We start from the raw sequence: 23931 nt of genomic DNA on the forward strand, positions 1-23931 counted from the left end.
ACCTGGGGCTAGGCAGTGGGATGAGAGTACAGCAGCGTCAAAGCCGTTGCTATGGTGACCCCGGGAGGAGAGCCAACCTGGAACACAGGAATTCCAGGGTGCTGTGGAAAACTGGAGATCGTGAATTTGTCATTGCAGTGGTCTGCATGGCTGCATGGGTGGGGGGGGGGTGGGTAGACATGAATTGGGCCTTTTCCTCCAGTACAACCCAGCAACCCACCAGCGCTTCCCCAAAAGTTGAGCGACTCTAAGGATTTGTAACTGCTGGCACCATCTGGGTATATTATGGGCATCAACTTCAAGCAGAGCCCCAGACACGGGCACAGAAGGAGGACTCGAGGTCCCTGCTTCCTCTTGCCCCATTTCTCTGAGTCTAACATCCCTTGCTGGCCCCATGATGCAGGGGACAGAGTTCTAATTCAGCCCAGGCATGGAGACCGGCACCCTCCCCCACCCTCCTCCAATCACCAGTTCCCAGGTGCAATAGGCACCCCTCATGGTCCACTCTTTTCCTTTCTTGGATAACAGAATCCTTGTTTGTTGGTTTGTTTGTTTGTTTGAGACAGGGTTTCTCGGTGTAACAGTCCTGGCTGTCCTGGAACTCACTCTGTAGACCAAGCTGGCCTTGAACTCACAGAGATCTGCTTGCTTCTGCCTCCCCAGTGCCGGGATTAAAGGCTTGCCTGAATATTGTTTAGTTATTTTTGAGACAGTGTTTTGCTATGCAGCCCAGACAAGCCTCCAACTCCTGATCCACCTGCCTGAGCCTCCTGGATGCCGAGATTTCAGTCACGTACCACAAAACCTTCCCTTCTACATCCCATAATTTTACCTGAGTTTCAAACCCTTGGGAAATACACCTGGATCCTTCACTCAGTTCCATTGAGCTGGCAGAGTTTTACCTGGATGTGATCGGGATGTGATTTATCTGCTCTGCTACTCAGAGCACATAGGAAGGGTTTGGCTGGGGTTGCCTGACTCAGGAGTCATGCTACTGTGGGACATCTTGGTTTATTTCAATGTTAAATCATGTGACTTTACTTTTTTTTTTGGAGCTGGGGACCGAACCCAGGGCCTTGTGCTAGCTAGGCAAGTGCTCTACCACTGAGCTAAATCCCCAACCCGATGCTGAAGCTTTTTATTTTTGATAAGATAAGGCTCCATCTTTTATCCTTTCTTACTGTCCTGCCTGCAAGGGACCTGCCAGCTTCTCCCTTAGTGCAGAAATCTCACGTCCATGATGGATGGGTTGACAACATCTAACTTCCGTAAATCAAAAGGATTCCGTTGTTGTTTGAGGCAGGGTCTCTCCTTGCTGCCCTGGCTGTCCTGGAACTCTTTGTGTAGACCACGCTGGCCTTGAACTCCCAGAGATCCACTCGGTTCTACCACCCAAGCACTGGGATCCAAGGTGTGCACCACCATGCCTGGGAACTCCTTATGAAACTGGGGATGAGCTCAAATTTCTGATCAGCTTAGGTTCTACCTCCCAAGTGCTAGCGTTCCAGGCCCAAGCCAGCACATTAAGCTTGAATTTATTTTTATTGGTGTGTGTGTGTGTGTGTGTGTGTGTGTGTGTGTGTGCATACTACACAGGAGTCACACACTCGTGGACATGTATGCTACCGCATGAGTGTGGTGGTCAGAAGACACTTTGTGGGAGTTCTTTCTTTCTATCATGTCGGTCCTAGGGGGGCAAATTCAAGTCTTCAGGCTTGGCAGCAAACTCCTTTACCCACTGAGGCTTCTTGCCAGGCCTTGAATTACTTTTAAGTATGCAGTGCAGTAACATTAAGTATGCATACATTGTTGCAAAAACATCTGCTTAGCTCCTTTATTGCTACAGTAGGAAAATACCCGGGACCAGGTAAAGAAGGGAAGTCCAGAGCCAGCTGACATCTGTTTGGGATTTTGTGAGGGCCTCCTGCTGCATCAAAACATGGGAGAAAGACAAGTATGTGTCTTAGATGTCTCCCTGACTCCTTTGTTATCAGGATCTTCCTGCTTAGCCCAAGATGACCTTGACGCCCCATCCTCCTGACCCCCTCAGCCTGGTAAATGCTGAGATCACAAGTCTGAACCACCATGCCTAGCTGTTCTGTTGAGACAAAGCCTCAGTCTGTAGTCTATCTTGGCCTCGGGTGTGGCTCAGGCTGGCTTTGAACTTCCAACAGTCCTGTCTCAGCCTCCTGAGTACTGAGATGACAGATGTGAACTGGCTCACCCAGCTCCTGCTTCTAATTCTTTTAGGTATAAACAGTTTCTAGCGGTGGAGTGGCTGGATCATATGGTAATTCTGTATTTAAGCTTTTGTGGAGTGGGGTTGGCTTTTGTTTAATCTACCAGAATATCCACCCGTGCCTGACAGAGGCTCCTTTTTAACCCCAAAACTGTTCGTTCGTTCACTCTCTCTCTCTCTCTCTCTCTCTCTCTCTCTCTCTCTCTCTCTCCCTCTCCCTCTCCCTCTCCCTCTCCCTCTCTCTCTTTCTCCCTCCCTCCCTCCTTTCCTCCCTCTTCTTCCTCCCTCCCTCCCTCCCCCACCCCAGGAAGCAAGGCTGAAGTTGATTTGATTCCAGCACGGTATTCCAGAGGCGAAGACAAAATGATGTCATTCTGGATGGATGAAATTTCAAGGTGGGAGAGAAGGGAAGGTATGAAAGGAAAGAGGCAAGGAGAAGGCAAAAGAGGGAGAGGATGAATGTGGGGAACCACCAGCTTCACCTCTTCCCAGAATACCCTCAACAAAGACTTGTTCCCAAGCAAGCCTGACCTAAGTGCAGCTTCATGGTGTCTGTTCATAGCATTAAAACCCTAGCTAAGACAGCTCCCATTAAAACCTTTCTTCTCACTGACCGTCTTACCGACTCAAGCCGAACCCTTGGTGCTTACACTACTCTCCTCTCTGGCGTTTTGCTTACCCACTCCCACTAACACTCTCCCACTTAGCGTTTTCATGCCCTGCCCTTAGATCTGCATGCCCCGCCCTTCATATCTGCATGCCCCGCCCCACCTTCCCTTAAGGCTCCACCTACCACTCAGCGGCTGCTCTGATTAAGAGCAAGCTGAATATTGGTACTTGTTCCCCTGAAATGCACATTTTAATCGCAAATGTCCCTGGGGCTGCTATTCACAAAGAAAGAGCTCTGATTGCCTAATTTCTCATTAAGGGAATTGTGAGATTTCTAAGAATAAGCACCACTCCTGAAGTCCAATGAACTGCAGCTATTAATGTGACAATGATGGTGTTGATGATGATGATGATGATGATGGGGGTGATAGTGATGATGGTGTTGGGGGCGATGACGATGGTGATGAGCTATAAGTTCTTGGAAAACAAGGATAATGGCCAGTCCATACCAAGGTTCAGAAACCCAATATTTAAATGTTTAACTGTTGCAAAGACTAATATTTTTTTCTGCCGTTCATGCCCGTGGTGGTTTGAATAAGAATGGCCCCTATAGGCTCATATTTGAATGCTTAGTCACAGAAGAGTAGAACTCTTCGAAAGTCTCCCATTCTCCACCCTCTCTTTGGATCAGGATGTAGCTCTCAGCTGCTCCTCCAGCACCACATTTGCCTGCTGCCGTGCTCTCCACCATGACGATAATGGCCTCTGAAACCATAATCATTAGTGCTTTCTTTTATAAGCGTTGACTTGGTCACGGTATCTCATCACAGCAAGACAACACTGACTGACTGTGCCTTGCTTCCCTTTCCAGCCTCAACCTGACATCAGTAGACTCTTGTGTCGTCAGACTATTGGCTGGCTAGAGGCTAGTCATGACTTCTCTATGAAGAATATGAATAAGGGGGGCGGCGGGTGGAGAGATGGCTTAATATTTAAGTGCACCGGCTCCGTCTTTGAGTCACTGTGTGTGGCGCTGCTCTAGGCCAGTTCTTTTTTTGCAAGGATGTGTTTGAGTGACCGTTCTTCAATTCTTTGGGGGTAAAAATCTAAGAGCAGGATTCTTCCATCACACTCTCACCAGCACACGGCATGTGTTCTAAAGACCTTCTTTCTACCATTGCTTCATCATGGTTTGCCCAAAACATACTTTAGTTTAAACCATGGTTTTTCCTTTTATCTTTTCTTTTCTTTTCTTTTCTTTATTTCTGAGACAACACCTCCCTTTGTAGACAGACTGGAGGGTTCTGGAACTTTCTTTGTAGACCAGGCTGGGATTTTCTTCGGTTAAAAAAAAAAAAAAAAGCTTATGTCTATTCGAGTGAGAGCATGTGGTATTTGCCTGTGTGCCATAGCGTGTATGTTGAGGTCAGAGAATAATTTGTGGGTGCCATTTCTCTGCTCCCACTATATGAGACCCAGGAAGTGAGCTGGCTGCTGTGTGCCATTTCTCACTGAGCTGTCTCAGCGAGCTCTTACGTAATATTACCAGTACCAGTCACCATGATGGTTTGCCTCTTTTGTATTTTGGTGGTAGAATCTTTACTCTGGAGCTGAACTCAAGAGAGTTCAAGTCTGGCATCTGTGTTTATTGACTGTTGGACCCCAGACAAGTGTCTTGACCTCTCTGAGCTTTGGTTTCCCAGCCTACCTTACAAAAGATCCAAGATAGGTGAGCACCTTTAGGCCCAGGGGCAGCTACTGTGGTTTATGTAAAATGACAAGAATTCCAGTCAGTCTGAGGCATGTCTTAGCTTCTTTGTCCTAACCAAAGCAACCCAAGAGGGAATGGGTTTATTCTGGATCACAATTTGAAGGCGGGTCCATGATGGCAGAGAAAGTCAAGGCAATGGGAGCTTGTGGTACCAGGTCACATCACATCCACACTCCGAAAGCAGGGAGATAAAGATGGATGTGTGCGGGGGCTGGGGAGATGGCTCAGTGGTTAGGAGCACCGACTGCTCTTCCAGAGGTCCTGAGTTCAATTCCCAGCAACCACATGGTGGCTCACAACCATCTGTAATGGGATCTGATGCCCTCTTCTAGTGTGTCTGAAGACAGCTACAGTGTACTCATATACATTAATAAATAATATTTAATACATTAAATAATAATATTTAACTAATACTGGGCACCAGGAGGAGGAGGAAGAGGAAGAGGAGGAGGAAGACGGAAAGGAGGGTGGGGGAGGGATGTGCTCAGGCCTGGGAATAGGTGCCATCCGAAATGGGAAAGTGTGAGCCAAGTTAGATAACCCCACCCCACCTCACCCTCGTGGATATGCGTGAATGTATGTATCTGTTGCAGGTGGTTCTAATTTATATCAATTTGACAATTAACACCAGCCATCACAGGTAGCACAGAAGATATAAAGACAGACAGAGACAGTGGTAGAGCGCTTACCTAGGAAGCGCAAGGCCCTGGGTTCGGTCCCCAGCTCCGAAAAAAAAGAACCAAAAAAAAAAAAAAAAAAAGACAGACAGAGACAGAGAGACAGAGAGATCGATCCCAGACTGTTTGGAAAACCCTGAGAGCCCGAGCAGAATACAATATATAGGTTTCTTCTCTCTCTTGTTACGCAGTTAGTCCCCAATTCAACATTCGGTTTGCTCAGTCCAAGGATAGATAGATAACTCTGTGCCCTTGACTGGCCTGTTGTCCAGAGGCCATGGGCATGGCCAGCAGGGGGCAGCAATGCACTAACATTCAGTATGGCGTCTGCGCTGCTTTTGTCTAACCCTGGAGGGGAAATCTGGTGAAATAACGCAGTATGTCTCTATTTCCAGATAAGGTTATTTTACCCTCAATGCGCACTGGAACAAGGTCTTCCCACTGGATCGAGATGAAAAGGTTGAGTCTCCAAAGCCTAAGAAACGTAACAAGGCTCTGTCTAAACCATAGACTCATAGGCTCACAAGCGTCCCAAATTGAGACCTGTTGGGAGGCATGACTGCCGTGTGTCTGCGCTGCAGAACATTGATGACCTTTTACCCGTTTGATGTCTCACAAAGCTCTTTCTGGGCCGCGACACGAGAGAATTTGCATCTGAATTCCCAGTTTATAGCGAGGGGCGGGGGTCCCTTAGACTCGCCTGCTTTGGGTCTTGACTTAATCTCAGAGGCTAAAAGCGGATTCTCAGGATCAGATCGGAAGCGGAATAACAATGCAGTCTAGACGGTCTGCAGCAAGTTGGTTTATTTTAATTTTATGGGTGTGTGCACCTGTGCGTGTGCACTGTGCTGGGAATTGAAGTCCGGTCCTCTTCAAGAGCAGCAAATGCTTTTAACCACTCTCCAGCCTGTTCGTTTTTAGTTATGTGCATATGTGCCAGTTTGTGTCCCGTTGTGCATGTGTGAGTGCAAGTTCCCCTGAGAGGCCAGAAGACGGTGTGGGATCCCCTGGAGCTGGTGTTATAGGTGGTTGTCACACACACACACACACACACACACACACACACACACACACACACACACACACAGAGTATAGGTAGATACTGGGAACTGCGCTCAGGTCTTCTCTAAGAGTAGCAAGCGCTATTATCCGCTGAGTGCTGGTCCCTTGTACATTGTTTTGATGCGGTAATACAAGACGATTTCTAGCCAGGTATCAGTCCTGTCTTCAGCTACCTATGCGGGCTGCTTCTCTGTCTCAGCGAGCCTGCACCAGCGGTTAACGATTCCTTCTAGAACTGGAATCCCTTTTGATCAACCACAGTCCTCAGAACTATCAGTGGAACTCGGCACCAGATGCTGCTACCCACCACCCTCTGCTGCCCACTCCCTGTTGCTGATGGCTGTTTGGCCAGTTTTGCATGTGCCATGTCTTCAACAGACGCCTGGTTTGGAGACGATGATGTAATAGAAAAGCTCAACTTAAATTAGCTTCAACATAAGGAACCTGTAACTTGGATTTAACAAGCAGATGGCCAGGTGGTGCGAGCAGCCATTCACCCACTTCCAAGGGTCTGGAACACATTTGCTCTCCGAGACATTTCATTGGCTAGAAGCGTGTCACATGACCCTGCCTAAACCAATTACAAGCCGGGACAATGAGATTGCCAGAAAGACTTAGACCAGGTCTAAGTCAACCAAGACTTGGTTTTGTGGGAAGGCAATTAGTAGTGTCTTGGTGATCCCTGGTGCTGTTACTCTAGTTTACAGGGAGCAACAACCCGTTCTGATACTATGGTCCCTGCCTTCAGAAGGGAGGGACTACGAGAGAACCAAGTCCCGGTCTTGGTCGTCTCCCATTACCGGTGCCTGGGCTGTTTATACCAGGCTTTAACTTCCTTTACGCTGTGGCCGCTTGTCTCTTATGGTGGAAAATTTTGGCAAGGAAGGAAAAACCACAGAACTGATTGCTCACGACCCTACCATTCAGAGATGGCTGCTGTGCTACTGACAGTCCCCGCTCCCCAACCCACCCACCCCTGCCCCCAACCTCAACCGTTTTCTAGAGATTGAGGTTTAGGCGCCTTTCTTCTGGTCTTCCCATTCAGCTCCAGCGCTGTATTATGTGGTTCAAATTCTCTGTGTACCAGTTTCAAGGAGACCCAGGGAGGTTGAATCCAGGAGGCTCAACATGGATGCAAAAGTCCATTTGAAAGAAGAAAAAGCATTTAAGGGTGACCTTCCCCAAAAAGAGGGCTTGCCTCAGGAGCACTGTAAGTAGCAAACATTTTTCTGTTTTAATAAGAGAACAGCTCATCCAGCATTCAGTCCCTTTCCTGATAACATCAGTCAACCGTCCTTGAGAGGAGTTATTGTTAATCCTTTGTCCATTCCTCTAGTTCTGGCCTGTTCCCCGATTTCTGGTGATAGGCTCCCAGAAGGTGGCCACATGACTACATCAGGCCAATCAGGACCAAGGAGGTTCAATTTTGTTTGTTCAGACGGTCTGCAAGCGGCAGTCCTGTTGGATTTGAAGCTAAACAGGATTTGAGAGCTGTCAATTATCTTGCCATTATGAATATATTGGTTGCTTATCTATAGGGCCAAGGGGATGGAGATGTGTCTCAGGAGCTCAGGCGCTCAGGAGCTCAGGAGCTCAGGAGCGCAAGGCCCTGCCTCATTAGGGTTAAGGTAAGGGTAAGGGTTAGGGTTAGGGTTAGGCTTAGGGTTAGGGTTAGGGTTAGGGTTAGGGTTAGGGTTAGGGTTTGGTTAGGGTTGGGTTGGGTTAGGGTTAGGGTTAGGGTTCTGGGTTGTTCCCTTGCACAGAATCAACCCAGTGTGGTGTGGATGCCTGTAATGGCTTCACTTGGAAAGTACACACAGGGATATCAGAAGTTCAAAGTTGGGGCTGGAGAGATGGCTCAGTGGTTTAGTGCACTGATGCTCTTCCAGAGGTTCTGAGTTCAATTCCCAGCAACCACATGATGCCTCACAATCATCTAAATGGGATCTGATGTCCTCTTCTGGTGTGTCTGAAGACAGTGTACTGATATAAATAAAATAAATCTTTTTTTAAAAAAAGTTCAAAGTTGTACTCAGCTACGCAGCAAATCAAATTGTCATTTATTCTATGTGAGTTTGTGTTTTTGAGATAGGGTTTGTTGGTGTAGCTCATATGGTATTGAACTCATGGTCCTCTTGCTTCAGCCTGGTGACTACCGGGAATTCAAGCGTATAACCCATCACTACTCTGTTGCCTATCTTTGCATACACAAGTTTTAGTTAATTTCTTTCCTGTGGGATGTCAGAGCAGCTCAGCGGATAGGAGTGCTTGCTACACAAGCCTGTAAGACCTGAGAGAGTTCCGTCTCCCAAAACTCACAGTGGAAAGACAGAGCCAGCTTCTAAAGGATAGCCCCTGGCCACACATGTATGTTTAGCATGTGTGCTCCTGCACTCAAACACATCAGACACACAATAATTATAAGCGAACTAAACACTTCTGTCTTGTGCAGCAAAAGCTCGAATCCATTTTGTTGCTAAAAGTAAAGGGTAGGGGGGAGTATCAGGACTAAGTCAGAAGGGGCTGGCTGTTCCGCGGGCCAACCAGCTGTGCGAGCACCAGTTCTGCTCCTCCCTCCAGGTTCAATGCTGGGAATTAGGGGAAATAACCCATACCTTTGGGGGGAGGGGTGGAAGGAGTGACTGACTCTTTGTAGCTGACAGCGCCTCATGGATGTGATGAGAAATATAAATGTAAAAAAAAAAATTCTTCTGAAATGTCAGGGATAATTTTAGAGATCCCAGAAGGGCGGCAAATCGGAAAGTAAACACAAGCACTGCAGGAGCTAACAGGCCACGGGAAGAAGTGAGGTGACCGTAGGGATAAGAAAGCTCCCCAACTTCCTATTGGTTCCTTTTTGATCTCCTTCCCTTACAGTGAATGTAACCACTGGGCCATGCTTTGTGACTGCTAACTCCTGTCTCCTCCTGGGATTCTGATTCTGAGAGCGCTGTCACCTCCAAGTTCTTGCTAAAGCCACCCTTTCACTCTCCTGGGGACCAACCTGTGCAGCCCTTCTGCTGCCAGAACTGTGATTCCTGGTACCTGTGTACCCCTAGCAGGAGGCCAAATGCCTTTGGTAAACTGATGGCAGGCAGAGGCTCCACCCACCCTCTCCTTGCCCCGCCTACTATCCCTTCCTTCTTGGTTTCAGGTGTTTGAACACTCTTAGTCCCTAAGCTGGAACTGCCATTTTAGAAGGCTGTAGAAAATCTAGGCGGTGGGGCGTGGCTTGAGGAAGTGCGTCACTGGAGGCGGGGCCTTGAGATTTGATAGGAAGATCCTTCTTCCTATCCAATCTCTTCCTGTTTGCAGGTGCAGTGTCACCAGTTGCCTCACCAAAATAAACTCTTCCTCCCTTAAGTTACTTCTTGTCACGTACTTTGGTCATGGCGACAAGAAAAGAAAGAATATGAACTTCTGACCCTTCACAGCTCCCTTCCGGGTTCGTTCCTTCCTTGCTTCTTAGAGGATCCAAATGGCCAGAGCCCCTCTCTTCGAGGAGTTGAGCTCAGGGAGGGTTTCAGTCATCCAAACTCATGACCGTCCGTTCCTCAAGAGACAGAGTTCTACTCTGTAGTGATTAGGATCACAGGTTTAGGATCAGGGTATGAAGGCTACTCGCGATCACGTGACCCTTAGGAGCCTCTTCGCTCACTCTGCACCTCCTCTTCCCCAGCTCCTCAATCAGTGATTCTCAGCCGGGGACAGGGCTTGGCATCTCCTGTCCCCAAGACATTTGCCGTCAGATGGAGATAACTCTTCGTCATGATGGGTCCAAAAAGAAGCGTGGAGGAGAGGTCCGAGATAACCGCTGAACATCCAACAGTAACGAAAGAGCCCTCCGCAACAGGCAAGCCAGCCTCAATGTCTACCATGGCCAGGTTGAAACGCCCTGTGTTAAACGGAGGTATTCCTGGGGGGTACTGGAAGAGCTGTCTTCAGAACCGACGGATTGTCATTCTGCCTCCTTTCAACTTCCCGAGTCCACCATGGTAGCGGCCGACGATGCTCAACCAATGTTCTGCATCAGTAATGAACACAGGCAGAGTTAAGCAAATATTTTTTTTAAAAGATTTATTTATTTATTATATATGAGTACACTGTTGCTGTTTTCAGATACACCAGAAGAGGGCATCAGATCTCATTACAGATGGTTGTGAGCCACCATGTGGTTGCTGGGATTTGAACTCAGGACCTCTGGAAGAGCAGTCAGTGCTCTTAACCACTGAGCCGTCTCTCCAGCCCCAAGCAAATATTTTTAATTGTTGAAATATCTGTCAAGTCTTTCCAGCCCCTGGATCAACCAACACCTAGAAATAAGAGAGTCTCAGTATTTGTTGAGTGGCTGGGTTTTTGTTGTTGTTGTTTGTTTTTTAATTTTATTACCCACTAATGTATGTGCTTTGGGAGAATTACTGGAAACTCATAAGAGACAAGCCTGGTCTCTTTTCTCCTTGTGTTCTGCGACAAGGTATATGGTTCACCAAAGAAACGACTTCAAAACGCCGAGACCTCTGTCAGCCAGCCATGGGGGGTGGGGGCCAGAAACCAAGTTGTGGAGAGTTTTGGATGAAGGTCTTGCTCCGTTTAGGCAAAAAAAAAAAAAAAAAAAAAAAAAAAAGGAAAGCCAGGCCAGCTTTGTGCAGCCTCGCTGTGAAACGAGAGCTGTTTTCTGGGCCCAGAACCTGCTCTGTCCCATGTTTAATTTCTTCCAGCTGTCTGGTATCTGACCTCTGCCGCCCTCTAAGCCATTGCCACATATTGTCTGCCTATGTTCCCATATAAGGCCATCTCGCTCTCTCCCTCCCTCTTGTCCTCTCCCTCTCTCTCTCTCTCTCTCTCTTTCTCTTTCTCAGGGTTGGACAGCAACACTGCTAGCCCAGCCTCCCCCTTCCCCCACTCCCTGGCAGCCTCTGCTGCCTGGATGGAGGGCTGAGAGCGGGAAGGGGCAGGGGGCTGCCAAGGAATGCGGCAGGTTTATTTTTACTCAAGCTGAATTCTTTGCCTGGCCCGCAGGCCTCAGCCACTCGGGGATGTCACATGCCGATAAAGTAGCAGGGTGACTGAGATCTGTGGCTCAAATCTACAACACCCCAGGTGTGAGCCACCATCATCCTGGAGTTGGGGTGGAGGGGAGGGAACGGGCAGGGACACCGAGGTCATGGGATTCACTGGTTCCCATTGCTCTGGGGCCTGTTCCCAGAAGGCAAGTTTGGTCTTTCTGAGAAGCAAGGTTAGGGCCTGAGATCTGTAACCACCAAGGCCTCACTCTGGGCAAAACTCAACACCTGCTGGGATGTGGGGTGAAGCTAGGTCTCTGAGTGAACTGAGTGGCCTTGCGACCCTTGGAGACCTCGCTCTTGTTTTCTTCTCGATCAAAATAGCAACGGTACATCTGTTTGATGCTATTATGTTGTGCTAAGGAAAGCACGCTCTACCCAGCAGGACTTATGGTCTGTCTTGTTCTGTATTTTTTGTGGCAGTGGCACTTGTGTTAGTCATGCCTGGCACACAGTAGGCAGGCAAATGTGTACAAGGCAACGCCATGAAACAACGTTTTTGTTTAGTGGCACCCAAGAAATATTAACTGATTTGACCGTAGCCCATTTTTGTGTCCCCGGGCATCTGCCAGATACCAGTTAAGTGCCAGGTCATTTTAGGTCCTGAACAATGTAAGAGTGAACAAGGCAGAGAGGGCTGGAAGGAGGCTCAGTGGTTAGAATGCTCGCTTGCTCAATATGTGTCCTTTGGGATGGGTTCTTCCCCTCAGCACAGCGTCCTCCCGGTTCATCCATGGTGCAGCCTGTACCAGTACTCCGTGGGTGTGTGTTCGTATACACAGGTGTGTGCAGGTGCATCTGTGTGCCCAGACTGATGGAAGCCAGAGATCAGTGTCCACTGTCTCTTTCTTTCTGTTTTCAGGCTTACTCTGTGTAGCCCTGGCTGTCCTGGAACTCACTCTGCAAGACAAGGCTGGCCTCAAACTCACAGTGATCCTCCTGACTCTGCCTCCCAAGTGCTGCATTAAAGGCAGATGCCACCATTGCCCAGCCCTACCTTTTTGTTTTTTCCAATATGGTCTCTCACTGAACACGGTGCCCATCATTTTGGCCTAGACCGACTAACCAATGATCTCCAAGCATCCTCCTGATTCTCCCTCCCATGCTTGGCATCTCCTCACGGATTATGAAGATTTATTTTTTTTTTTGGTTCTTTTTTTTTTTTTTTTTTTTTTCGGAGCTGGGGACCGAACCCAGGGCCTTGTGCTTCCTAGGTAAGCGTTCTACCACTGAGCTAAATCCCCAGCCCCAAGATTTAAATCAAGTCCTTATACCTGCACAGCAAGCACCTCACTGAGCCATCCCTCCAGCCCCTAAGTTCTCTGTTTCATTTTTTAAAGGAAGACTCTCGTTTTACTGTACTCACACACCAACCATGGTTTCCTTGTTCATTCATTGGCTTACCCATCATTTGGGTTCTGTCATTCCATCTGTGGCCCTATCAAAGACTTTGCCTTGATGTCATCGGTTCAGGAGACTGAGAAGGTCTCGGTCACGTGAAGGATGAAGCCCATCTGTGTCCTTCTGTTCCTGGCCTCTTCTCACCCCCTCCCACCCTCCCAACAACCTTTTCCCGCATGGTTCTGAGTTTTCTGATGGCCCCAAATGCAGCTCTATCGCCAGCTACCCTTAAATACTCCCCCTGAATTCTATAAATACACCAAACATTAAGCTCGGGAAAAGAAGAAGATGAGAGAAAAAAATAGCACCGGCGAAGCATCCAGAACGAAAATACACTTTTGCTTTCCCATCACCAGCCAACGGTTTTGATCCATCTTCCTCTGCTCTGAAGTATGGGCTTGGGTTTCTTTTTTTCTCAACCATTAGCCCCACGTGGGTAGGAGACAAGGCTGCCTGGGCTGGGCGTAGCAATGCACACCTGTAATCCCATGCCTGAGACAAGAAAATTATGAGTTCAAGGTCAGCCTGGGTTCTGAGGTTCTAGCTCAGAAAAGGAGGGGAGGGGAGGCAGGTAAACGTGCTCGCCACACAAGCCCGATGTCCTGGATCCAATCCCCTGAACCCACAAAAGGTTGGATATGGAGGCCCCCTTCTGTAACCCCAGGACTCCCATCTTGGGATGGAAGGTAGAGACAGGAAAGTTGTCCCAAAGCCCACAGGTCAGGTATCCTGGAGAATGAAGAAACAAGAGAGTTACTACTTAATGAGTCAGAAAGGAGGAACTGACTTCTCAGAGTTAGTCTCTGACCTCCGTGTGATTGGGTGGCTTATTTTCATGCACATATCCACTTAAAATAGTAGCAACGTAAGTTAGAATGTAGGGAGAGCGGGCTGCTTCGAGAGCCCCTGGAGACAAAGAAAGCCACACAATATGTTGGTGCTAACCCTCGAGGAGCCCTTCAGTCACCTACCTTGGTGGCCTGATGGTGGCTCTTCCTCCAGACTCTTCTATGCCAGTGTGAGGTAGTTTAGTGGCCTGGCGAATTAAACTTTGGAACCAGGTAGACCGGTGTCTGAATTTTTGCTCCGGCGCAAGTCATCAGCTATGTGACTCTGGGCCCTCTGCTAACTGGCTGGCTCAGGTCCTCTGTTAACTGGCTCAACAGGCCTCCATCCATTTCCTTCATGGTAAACCCAGGAGAGTGACTGACTGACCTTGAAAAGCCTTTCAGTTCCTCATTGGATTTCGGAATTCAACCCACAGAAAATCGGTCTGCCTGTCCAGGTTCCCCTCTACAATCTACATGGAGCTCCGTGGCGGTGGGAACCTCTCCCACTTTGGCTACTGGGCTCAGCCGGATGGGCAGGCAGGCAGGAGATGAGAGAGGGGGAAACATGGGGTCAGGACTGACTACATATAGACTCCCTTGGATCGGCAGCTCCCTTTAGCTTTGGATGGATCTGACTCTTCCTTGAACTTCCTGCTTCTGGCTCAGGGAATCTACGACACCTTTATTGCCAGTCCCCTGTTGGGGCAGTGAAATCCTGCCCAAACCTTTATACACAGTCCTTTCTTATACTGTCCTGTTATCCTGGGGGTGGGCTGTCTCTACCTTAATGGGATTGCCAACTGACAGAAGTCATAATTGATCTTCATGGATGACTTTATTATTTCGTAATCTGCTGAAGTCTGACCTTGAGTTCCTCTTCTGCTAGGTTGAATGGAATCTCACAATAGGGTCACCACCCCGTCCCCACGCCCCCCGCCCCCGCTCCCACCATGGGCACACATGGTAAGGGGTGCCAGCTCCCAGGGATTTTCTGCAGGAGTGGAGCTTTGAGTATGACCATCCATCAATCATTCCAGCCTGCAGCTCTGTCCACATACAATAGCTCCATGTGAAGCCCAGGACAAGGACCAGGTCATTCACACCAGAAGCCACAGGACTTGTGGTGTGGCCTCTGTGGACTGTTTCCATCTTTTCTAGGGCTCTGTCTCTAACCTGGGATACCTCTTGTCTCTGTTGACCCCCGGGGGGGGGGGTCTCCTCTTCTCCCCCAAAGATTTCACAGATTTGCTGTGGGAAGCCCAGTCCAGTCACAGTAATGGGAATTGCTTCCAGAGGAGGAGAAATAGGGCCGCGCCCGCCACACGCATTTAATATTGGAGTCAGTTCTGACACGTTTGTGAAGTATTTCTCAAAGATGCTGGTAAATACGAAGCTCTCAGCCCTGGCGATGGTTTGAGCCTCTGGGAGAACGTCAGGTGATGACTACACTTCAATCCAAATGGATAACCAAGGAGTCTATATAAATTGTAATAGGGTTTTGGCTACTTTATTTAGCCCATTAATCTAGCCGGTGATTTTTCAGGCTTTGCAAAGTGTGGTCCACTTGCAAACACAAAATCCATTACCCAGAAAGCCTGACAAAGTGCGGCATGAGGCATGCATTTAATTAGGCCTCCGAAATCTCGTCCGTTTAGCTGAATGTTTCACAAGATATTTGTCTTTCTGCCTTTTAAGAAAGCACATCCTGCTACCAAATGTGCCCACAAGATCCAACTGCCAGAGCAGAGAGAGCTCGGGGTATCTTCCAACCTGGATTCAGGTTTTTATTTAGATTTAATGACTTTCATCTCCACATAACCTAGATGGCAAAGGTGTTAAATGACAATTAATGGGTAATGAAATGACCCACTTCCGAGTGTGTTCCGGCGTCTGGGTCATCCCCCCCCCTCCCGGTCTTCAAAGGAGAAGATAACTCGGGTAGCGTGCAGAGCCACCCCAGATGGGATCTTGGAAACTGGCATTCACTGAATGCTCATTGGAGATCCAGAAATATCTCCTGGTCAGGATGGTAAGTCTAAATTTAAGGCCCCAAACAGAAAACTGGCTTGGATTCTTTGGATTCTGAACAGGGAAGCTTTTGTTTGGAAGTTCGGAACTGAAAAGGGGGCTGGAGACGGAGCATGCGTGGCTCCCTTCAGATCTCTACGAAGATCTAGGGACTCTATGGTGATCCCAAGAAGGCTCTTATCCCACAGTGGGGGCCTGCACCAGAGACAGATACTTTGTTGTAAGGAAACAAAGAAGAAACATTGTATCCCATTGATACAGACTCTCCACACACAAATACACGTGCACTTCTTGTTTTATTTTTATTTATTTATTTATTTATTTATTTATTTTGGTTCTTTTTTTCGGAGCTGGGGACAGAACCCAGGGCCTTGCGCTTCCTAGGTAAGCGCTCTACCACTGAGCTAAATCCCCAGCCCCCACTTCTTGTTTTAAATTACCTCCTGTGCCCATGTGTGGAGCTCAGGAGTCTGCTTTCTCCTTCCACTCTATGGGTTCCAGGGATCAAACCCAGGTCATGAGGCTTGGCAGCAAGTGCCTTTATACCGCTGACTCATCTTGTTCCCCCTTCCCCCTTTTTTGAAATAGTGTTCCACCTAGCATAGGCTGGCCTCAAACTTACTAGGTACTTAAGGATGACCTAGAATGGCTAATACTCTTGCCTTTAACTCTCTAGTGCTGCCATACTCAGTTTTATGTGGAGATCAAACCTAGGGCTTTGTGCACTCCAGGCAAGCGCTCTGCCAGCTGAGCCACACTCCCAGCTTTTGAGGCATAACAGTCTCTCCTGACACAACTGCCCGATGTTGCTCTTGATGGCACAGCATCTCTTTGTCTGCTAAAGAGCCCAGCCTTTCCTTCTGGAGCGTCACCCACTGTTACTGGTGCTATAAGAGAAGAACTGGTTGATGCAACAAGGGTTTGAGGGGGCTGGAGAGATGGTTCAGTGGTTAAGAGCTCCGACTGCTCTTTCCAGAGGTCCTGAGTTCAATTCCCAGCAACCACATGGTGGCTCACAACCATCTGTAATGGGATCTGATGCCCTCTTCTGGTGTGTGTGAAGACAGAGATGGTGTACTCATATACATAATATATAAATCAGTAATTTAAAAAAAAAATGGTTGGAACTGAGTGTGGTGTACATGCCTATGTAAGGTGGAGGCAGGACAGAGTCAGGCCAGCCTCGTCCACACAATGAGTTCCAAACATGTCTGGGCTATATGTTAAAGACCTTGTTTCAAAAAAACCAAGCACAGTGATATATATACCATTGACCCCAGCTACTCAGGAGGAGTATCCCAGCTGAGACAGGAGGATCAAAGAGCCAAGGCCAGCATGGGTGACTTAGCAAGACAGTTTCAAAATCAAATATGACCAAAAGAATTTTTTTTTAATTTAAAAAGGGAATCATCTGGGCGCTGGGAAGATGGTTCAGGCATTAAAATCATGTGCTGCTCTTCCAGAGAATCCAAGCTTGATTCCTTGCACACACACAAGGTGGCTTGTAGCAGTCTCTAACTCCATTTCCAAGGGTCTGATGCTCCCTTCTGGCCTCCATGGGCTCTGCATGCAAGTGGTGCACACACATGCAGGGAAAACCATTTGTATGCATAAAATAAAAATGAAGATATTGGGGGGGGTAGTTTAACATACTTTGGGCCAATGAGCATTTGCTCCAAGATTTTCTGACACACTAGGCTGCTGCCAGGCTAGGAGTAATCCCACCAGTACTAGCAGCAGCTGGTTCAGAGCAAAGTGGGGAGGAGACAGAGATGGAGAGAGAAAGCAAGTCAAGATGACAGTGAGCTCTTAGATTGAGTCAGACAGGAGTGATAGCCTTCCCAAGTACACAGCCTCTAACCACCTGTCTGCTTTCTGTCTTAGTTTACAGATCGCACAGTCTGTCATCCAGAAAGAAAAGGCAGGAGCTTGAAGCAGGAACCACAAAGGTGTGCTTCTTACTGGCTGGCACCTCCGGGCATGCTCAACCACCTTTCTTATATAGGCCAGGTCCCCATGTCCAGGCATGGCCTTGCTCACAGTGGTCCCGGTCCTTCTACACACAATAAATAAATGATGTAATAGAAAGAAAAAGCAAAGTTGGAGATGTCACTCAATGGTAGCACAGGCTACTAGAAGAACAGGAAGGGGAGGTGGAGGAAGAGGGGGTGGAGTGGGTGGGAGGTGAGGAAGTGAGGGGTGAAGTAGAAGTGACAAGTTTTGAGAACCGCTGTGGCGTAGGGTTAGAGCCTGTTAATAATCTATTCAAAATCTCAAACACAGTTCAGTTAAAAGGTACTTACAAGCTTATACAGAAGGCTTGACCTGGTGTCTCTAGGGAAAAAGAAAAGCTACCCAGAGAGGCTTGTTTCAGGCACACTAAGCAACACCTCTGTGTGGTAAAACTGGTGCTGGACTCCTTCATGAGTCCCACCAAGGAACAACAGGCAAAGTCAATTCCTCCTTTGGTGTGTCAGCAGGCAGAGACACAATCTGTCTCTGTGGAACCTGTCCCTAGGTTTGTGTGCCAAGCGCCTTTACCAGCTGAACTACTGCACCGGTTTGGATCCTTTTTGCTGGTCTTTAAACATGACTCTGTCTAATGGAGACTTGACAGTACGATCCCTTTCCCCCCAGTAAACATCCAGTGTGCTCTGTCATCACTGGGACATCTTGTTATATTTCTCTCAGTCCTGGGCTGTTTAACTATATTGTCTTTCTTACCTCATTACCTCTATGAGGGCAGAACCAACCCTATTGGGTCTCTGTTGCATTCCCAGTAGTCAGCAGTATGGGGCACGTAAGAAACGCCTAATTAATCATTTGTTAGTTTTAAGTTGTGGCAAGTCTGATGATAAATTTACACTCTCCAAGGATGTCTGAGCATCTAACCCAATTTTCAGAGTGAGACTCCGTTTGTCTGTCTCTCTCTCCTCCCCATGTCTGGGTCTCTTAATCCATAGTTTATAATTGCTCCATGCGCAGTTTAATCTGGAAATTCTTTTGTCGAAAACCTAAATTCGGAAACCACACCTATTGCCTTCTGACCCCCCAAACCCTATCTAGCCCTGATTCAAACAAGTCGTCGCCCCAAGTTTGGTAAATAAATAAAGGGCTGAAACAGTACACGCAAACAGCACAGGTTAAGTCCTCTGTCAAGTGCGAACTGGAGACGGTTATTATCAGCAGGAGTCTAAGTGGGGCTGACAACTCTGGTCACCCTTGGCTTTCTGTGGTGGCTCTGAACCCCAGGTACCAGAAACCCAGCTTTCCAGCCCGAGGCCCCGCCCCCGGTGCCCGCCCCCAAGCCATAGGAAGTGACATCACTGCATGGCAACCGTTGCCAAGGAGCGGTCTCTAGGAACCCGCTAGCGCCCCGGTGTCTCCCGGGGGTGGGGAGGTGGTTTCGTGAGGAGGATTTGAGGTAACCCCGCCAACTCGCGGTCGGGAACGCCGCGAACCCCGATTCCCCTCAAGCTGCGCCCGCTCCCGGTCGGTGGCGGCAGCAGGGCCTGTCGGGGGTCGGCCGCGCGGGTCCCCCTCCGCCCGGGGCCTCGCAGGAGGCCGTGGGCCTGCGCGCGCTGCCCCGGCTAGGCCAGAATAACACGCGCGTCCTGGTTTTAATTCTTGCCCCGGCCCGCTGGGTGCTGCTGTGGGTGAGTGCTGGTGAATTAGCTCGGCCTCTTGCGCTGGAAGAGGGAGAGTAATTGCTTTTGCTAATTTTAGCGCGCAGCGCCCGCAGGGCACCGACAACCCTACCTGTTCAAGAAACATCTCTGTCCTCTGAAAGCTGGTGGGGGACGTGGGGTGCGGGAGCCCCAACTCATTTCTTTCTTTAAACAATGTTTTGAAGATTGGCGTATGCTAGTTACGCATAATGGGTACCATTATTTTCACACATGCATACATACGGTGTATTTCCACCGTCCCATCCCGGTTTCTCGCTCTTCACCACTGATTCCCAACTGGGCTCCCTTCCACTTTTTTGCCCTCTTTCCTTTTTGGCGGTCCAGTGAATTTAATCACGGTTTCTTTCAGGAGCATGGGTTACTTCCCAGTGGCCAAGCACTGAAGAAAATGTGTTTCCCTCCCCTAGCAACCATTACCTGCCTGTAAATACTCGAGAGCCCCAGACCCCGTCTTTTCTTCTCTTAGCAACATTTACTTGTTTATCTGGATATTTGGTTTGATTTTGTGTTTTTCAAAGAAGAAAAAACTGCACCAACAACTTCTAAATTGTCTTAAATACATGTGAATATAAGGATATGTATTATTACAGTTGAAAACTTGAACCTCCCAAGTTTTAAAACGTAAAGATATTCTTTCTTTCTTTCTTCCTTTGTTTGTTTGTTTATTTATTTTTGGTCTGTTGTTTGAGACAAGACTTCTCTGTGTAGCTCTGGCTCTCTAGGAACTCACTCTGTAGACCAGGCTGTCTTCCAACTCAGAGATCCTCCTGCCTCTGCCTCCCAGCACTGAGATTAAAGTTGCACACCACTCTCTCTGGCTGAAACATTCCTTTTACATAAGCTTGAAAGAAACCTTAAATTTAGCAACGGTACCGGTTTTGCCGTTCTTTCTTGTCTTTTTAAACAACTTCATTTACTCATTTTTTATTATTATGAGGTAGTAAGATCTTTCTTCCTTTCTTCTAAGTTCCTTCCTTCCTTCCTTTTTATTGTCTTCTAAATGTAAACTTCACCCACTCAATTAAGGAACCCATTTCAGGCCAAACTTGGCGGCCCTTGGTTTTTGATCCTAGCATTCAGGAGACAGAAGCTTGGTCTACACAGTGAGTTCCAGGCCTGCAAAGGCTACACAGCAAGACCTGTTTTAAAAGGAGTGTGTGTGTGTGTGTGTGTGTCTGTGTCTATGTCTGTGTCTGTGTGCACGCGTGCATGTGCCTGTGTGTAGTAAGATGCTCATGGCTCACTCTACATCTTGAGGGAAACAGTATCTTTTTTCATAGTTTTTAACTGAGAAAGCATTGAGATAACTCTGTCTTGTCCAACTCATCTTTTCTAGTTTAAGAGGGTCGTCTTCCTGGACAGCCCAGGCTGGCCTCAAACTTCCGCTCCTTCTGGCTCAGCCTCCCCAGTGCTGGGCTTACAGGTGTGTGGCATCGCTCTCAGGAGCAGAAGCTCAGTTTTGTTGCCATGGCCCAGGCTGCTTTGAACTCACTAAGTAGCCAAGGATCACTTTGCACTTGTGAGCTTCCTGCTTGCACCTCCTGAGTGACGACTTATAGCACCTGTCTCCACTTTACTCAGTGCTGGGAATCAAACCCAGAGCTCCCTACGTTCTAGGCAAGCTGTAAATCCCTAGCCCAGCAATTCATTTTAGTAAAGCAATTTACCCCGGTAAAGCCATTTCAGCTGTTAAGAAATCAGTTACTCAATTTTTTTAATTAAAAAAATTAAAAAATAATTTCTTTTCTTTTCTTTTTTTCGGAGCTGGGGACCGAACCCAGGGCCTTGCGCTTGCTAGGCAAGCGCTTTACCGCTAAGCTAAATCCCCAACCCCTAAAAAATAATTTTAAAATATACATCTATTATATATATATATATATATATATATATATATATATATATAGTCTTGCTTGCATTATGTACGTGTGCCATGTGGATGCCTGATGCTGATGCTGTTCAGAGAGGGTGTTAGATTCCCTGGAAACAAAGTTAGGGATACTTGTGAATCACCATGTGGGTTCTGGGAACTAAACCCAGGGTATTCTCCAAATTTTTAAGGTTATGGTTTTTCATAACTGCCTTATTTCTCTTCCACTTAAGCTTCTAGGCTGTTTGTTTTGCCTTTCAGCTTGAGGCCAATGAACAAGTTCCTTCAGTCTAGTAGAAGTCGCCACTGTTTCAGGCTCCACATGTATTCAAAATGGAGTTGGATGGATGCCTTGTAGAATGCACAGTTTAGCAAAGAAAGAAAGAACGGCAGCTAAGAAACTAGAACCACATAAAAAGTGACCCAAGGAAAGCCGTGAGACTGGTGTGGTGGGCATGGAGGACAGGCTGTGTGCCTGTGCTGCAGAAGCCGAGCAGGGAGGGCCTGCAGAGTGGTGAGATCCTCTCCTGCTAATGAGGGCAAAGGAGGAGCCATGTTGTAAGGCAGAGAGGGGACAGTTGATTGAACGTTGAATCTAGGCAGGCAGAAGTGGGAGCAGTGATGGGGGTCAAGTTTGAGGGATTAAGTTGAGTTGGGTCATGAAAGCCTTGAGATCCCCAACCCAAAAATCTGATTTTTAAAATAGGAATTACCAATTAAAAAAAAAAAAGCTTGCCTATAGTTCTATCTTTAAAAACTATATTGGGGGGGTTGGGGATTTAGCTCAGTGGTAGAGTGCTTGCTTAGCAAATGCAAGGCCCTGGGTTCGGTCCCCAGCTCCGAAAAAAAGAAAAAGAAAAAGAAAAAAAAATATATTGGGGGCAGTTGTAATGTGGGTGGATATCATTCATTTGTCTGTGTCTAAGTGCATCAGAGTCAAGACAGGTACAAAAGCAGTTGATAATCGGATATTAGCAGCATATACAGATTTCATAATAAAATCCTGATATTCTAATTTCTCCCAACAAAACTGGCCTTGTCATAGCATTTTGTATGCAGTGCAGAAGTACCCCTCTCTACCTACTTCCTACGAATTTAATTCTGATTTTCTTTCTCCCAACAGGTTAGCTGCCAAGATTGAGGATTCCTCGCTCCTCTTTCTCTCTTTCCCCTCTGTAGTTTTAAGCTATAAGATTAATCATGAGTGACCAAATCAAATTCATCGTGGACAGCCTCAATAAGGAGCCTTTTAAGAAGAACTATAATTTAATCACATTTGATTCTTTGGGACCAATGCAACTATTACAAGTTCTCAATGATGTCCTGGCTGAGATAGACCCCAAGGTAAGTTTCCTCTTCCTTTGTAATGAAAAGTATAGCAGAGCAGCCCTTCTTTGCCCTTGATCAACTGTCCTGGGTTTGTTGCAAAGGCCTTTCCTGGGCGAGCTTCATTTATCTGCATGAAAAGGAGTAGCAAAAGAACCTGTAGGCCTCTGCACTAACTCACACTTCAGTTACCTACCTGAAGTTTCTACTTTTTTTTTTTTTGGTTCTTTTTTTCGGAGCTGGGGACCGAACCCAGGGCCTTGTGCTTCCTAGGCAAGCGCTCTACCACTGAGCTAAATCCCCAACCCCAAGTTTCTACTTTTTTACATTTCGTTTATTTTTTCTGAATGTGTGGGAGCATGTACTTGCTGTGTGCATGTGTGGTGGGTATGTCCTTGCTGTGTGCCTGTGTGGTGGGTGTGTACCTGCTGTGTGCATGTGTGGTGGGTGTGTACTTTTTGTGTGCATGTGTGGTGGGTGTATACTTGCTGTGTACATGTGTGGTGGGTGTGTGCTTGCTGTGTGCATGTGCAGGGCATGCATATGCTATCAAACCTATGTGGAGGTCAGAGGACAGCTGCAGGCATCAGTTCCTTCTATCATGTGGATCCCTGTGGTCAAACCGGACTTACCAGGCTTGGTGGTAGAGAGAGCCATTTCGCTGGTCCCTCAGTTATCTACTTATTTAGACATTATTTCTCTACTTAATAGACACAAATAGATTTGGTCCTGGAATAAAGATGCATTTTACAAAAAGTTTTGTTGTATTGCAAGTTAGTTCATGTCTTTTGTTCACTTTCCCATTGGAGACTTTTGAAGCTTGACATTAAAAATGTGAATCCTGACGTGACTTGGAATTAGGGACCCTCTATTGAATCTGTTTTATGAAGAGACCATTGTTTGTGCTCTAGCAGAACAAACTTGTCGATGAGTTTAAGTATCTTTCTTTGTTAAGCCTACAGGAATAACATGTTTTTCAACTCTGTTGCTAGCAAGACGTTGATATCAGAGAGGAGACGCCGGAGCAGACAGCCAAGCGCATGTTGAGCCTTCTTGGTATCCTGAAGTACAAACCTCCGGGGAATGCCACAGACATGTAAGGATCTGCTCCTCACACACATGCTTCTTAACGTCCGGCCCTCCGGATGATGCACTTGATCTTTTTGGGTAACAGCCGGTCCTCCCTCACCTGATGGCCTTAGGACACCACAGGATTTGCAGAACAGCAGTCTAATCCTTCTAGTACTGTTTTGTTACAGAGATCTTAAGTGGTCACTTCTCCCCCTCACCAGCAATCAGGCAAATACTATTTTATGATTTGTGTCATTAGCTAAGAACAGCTTGGGCGGTGGGAGGATGCTCAGTGGTT

At 47.4% G+C, this 23931-nt stretch overlaps 1 protein-coding gene across 8 annotated transcripts in view; it reads left to right on the forward strand.

The window, feature by feature from the left end:
- Positions 1–19019: 19019 nt before the first annotated feature.
- Ift81 (intraflagellar transport 81) overlaps positions 19020–23931 on the forward strand; it is a 79334-nt gene continuing 74422 nt past the window's right edge. For 4 of the 8 annotated variants that reach the window (XR_015634110.1, XR_015634111.1, XM_087579072.1 and 1 more), the window contains exons 1-3: positions 19020–19104; positions 22360–22580; positions 23555–23658. Coding sequence is in view for 6 of the 8 variants with exons in the window: in XM_087579072.1 (XP_087435198.1) it covers positions 22437–22580; positions 23555–23658 (248 nt within the window). In the remaining 2 variants the exon portion in view is untranslated. 8 annotated transcript variants of the gene reach the window in all.

Source organism: Rattus norvegicus, chromosome 12 (assembly GCF_021556685.1).
Source record: "Rattus norvegicus strain SHRSP/BbbUtx chromosome 12, alternate assembly SHRSP_T2T, whole genome shotgun sequence".
Classification (NCBI taxonomy): domain Eukaryota; kingdom Metazoa; phylum Chordata; class Mammalia; order Rodentia; family Muridae; genus Rattus; species Rattus norvegicus.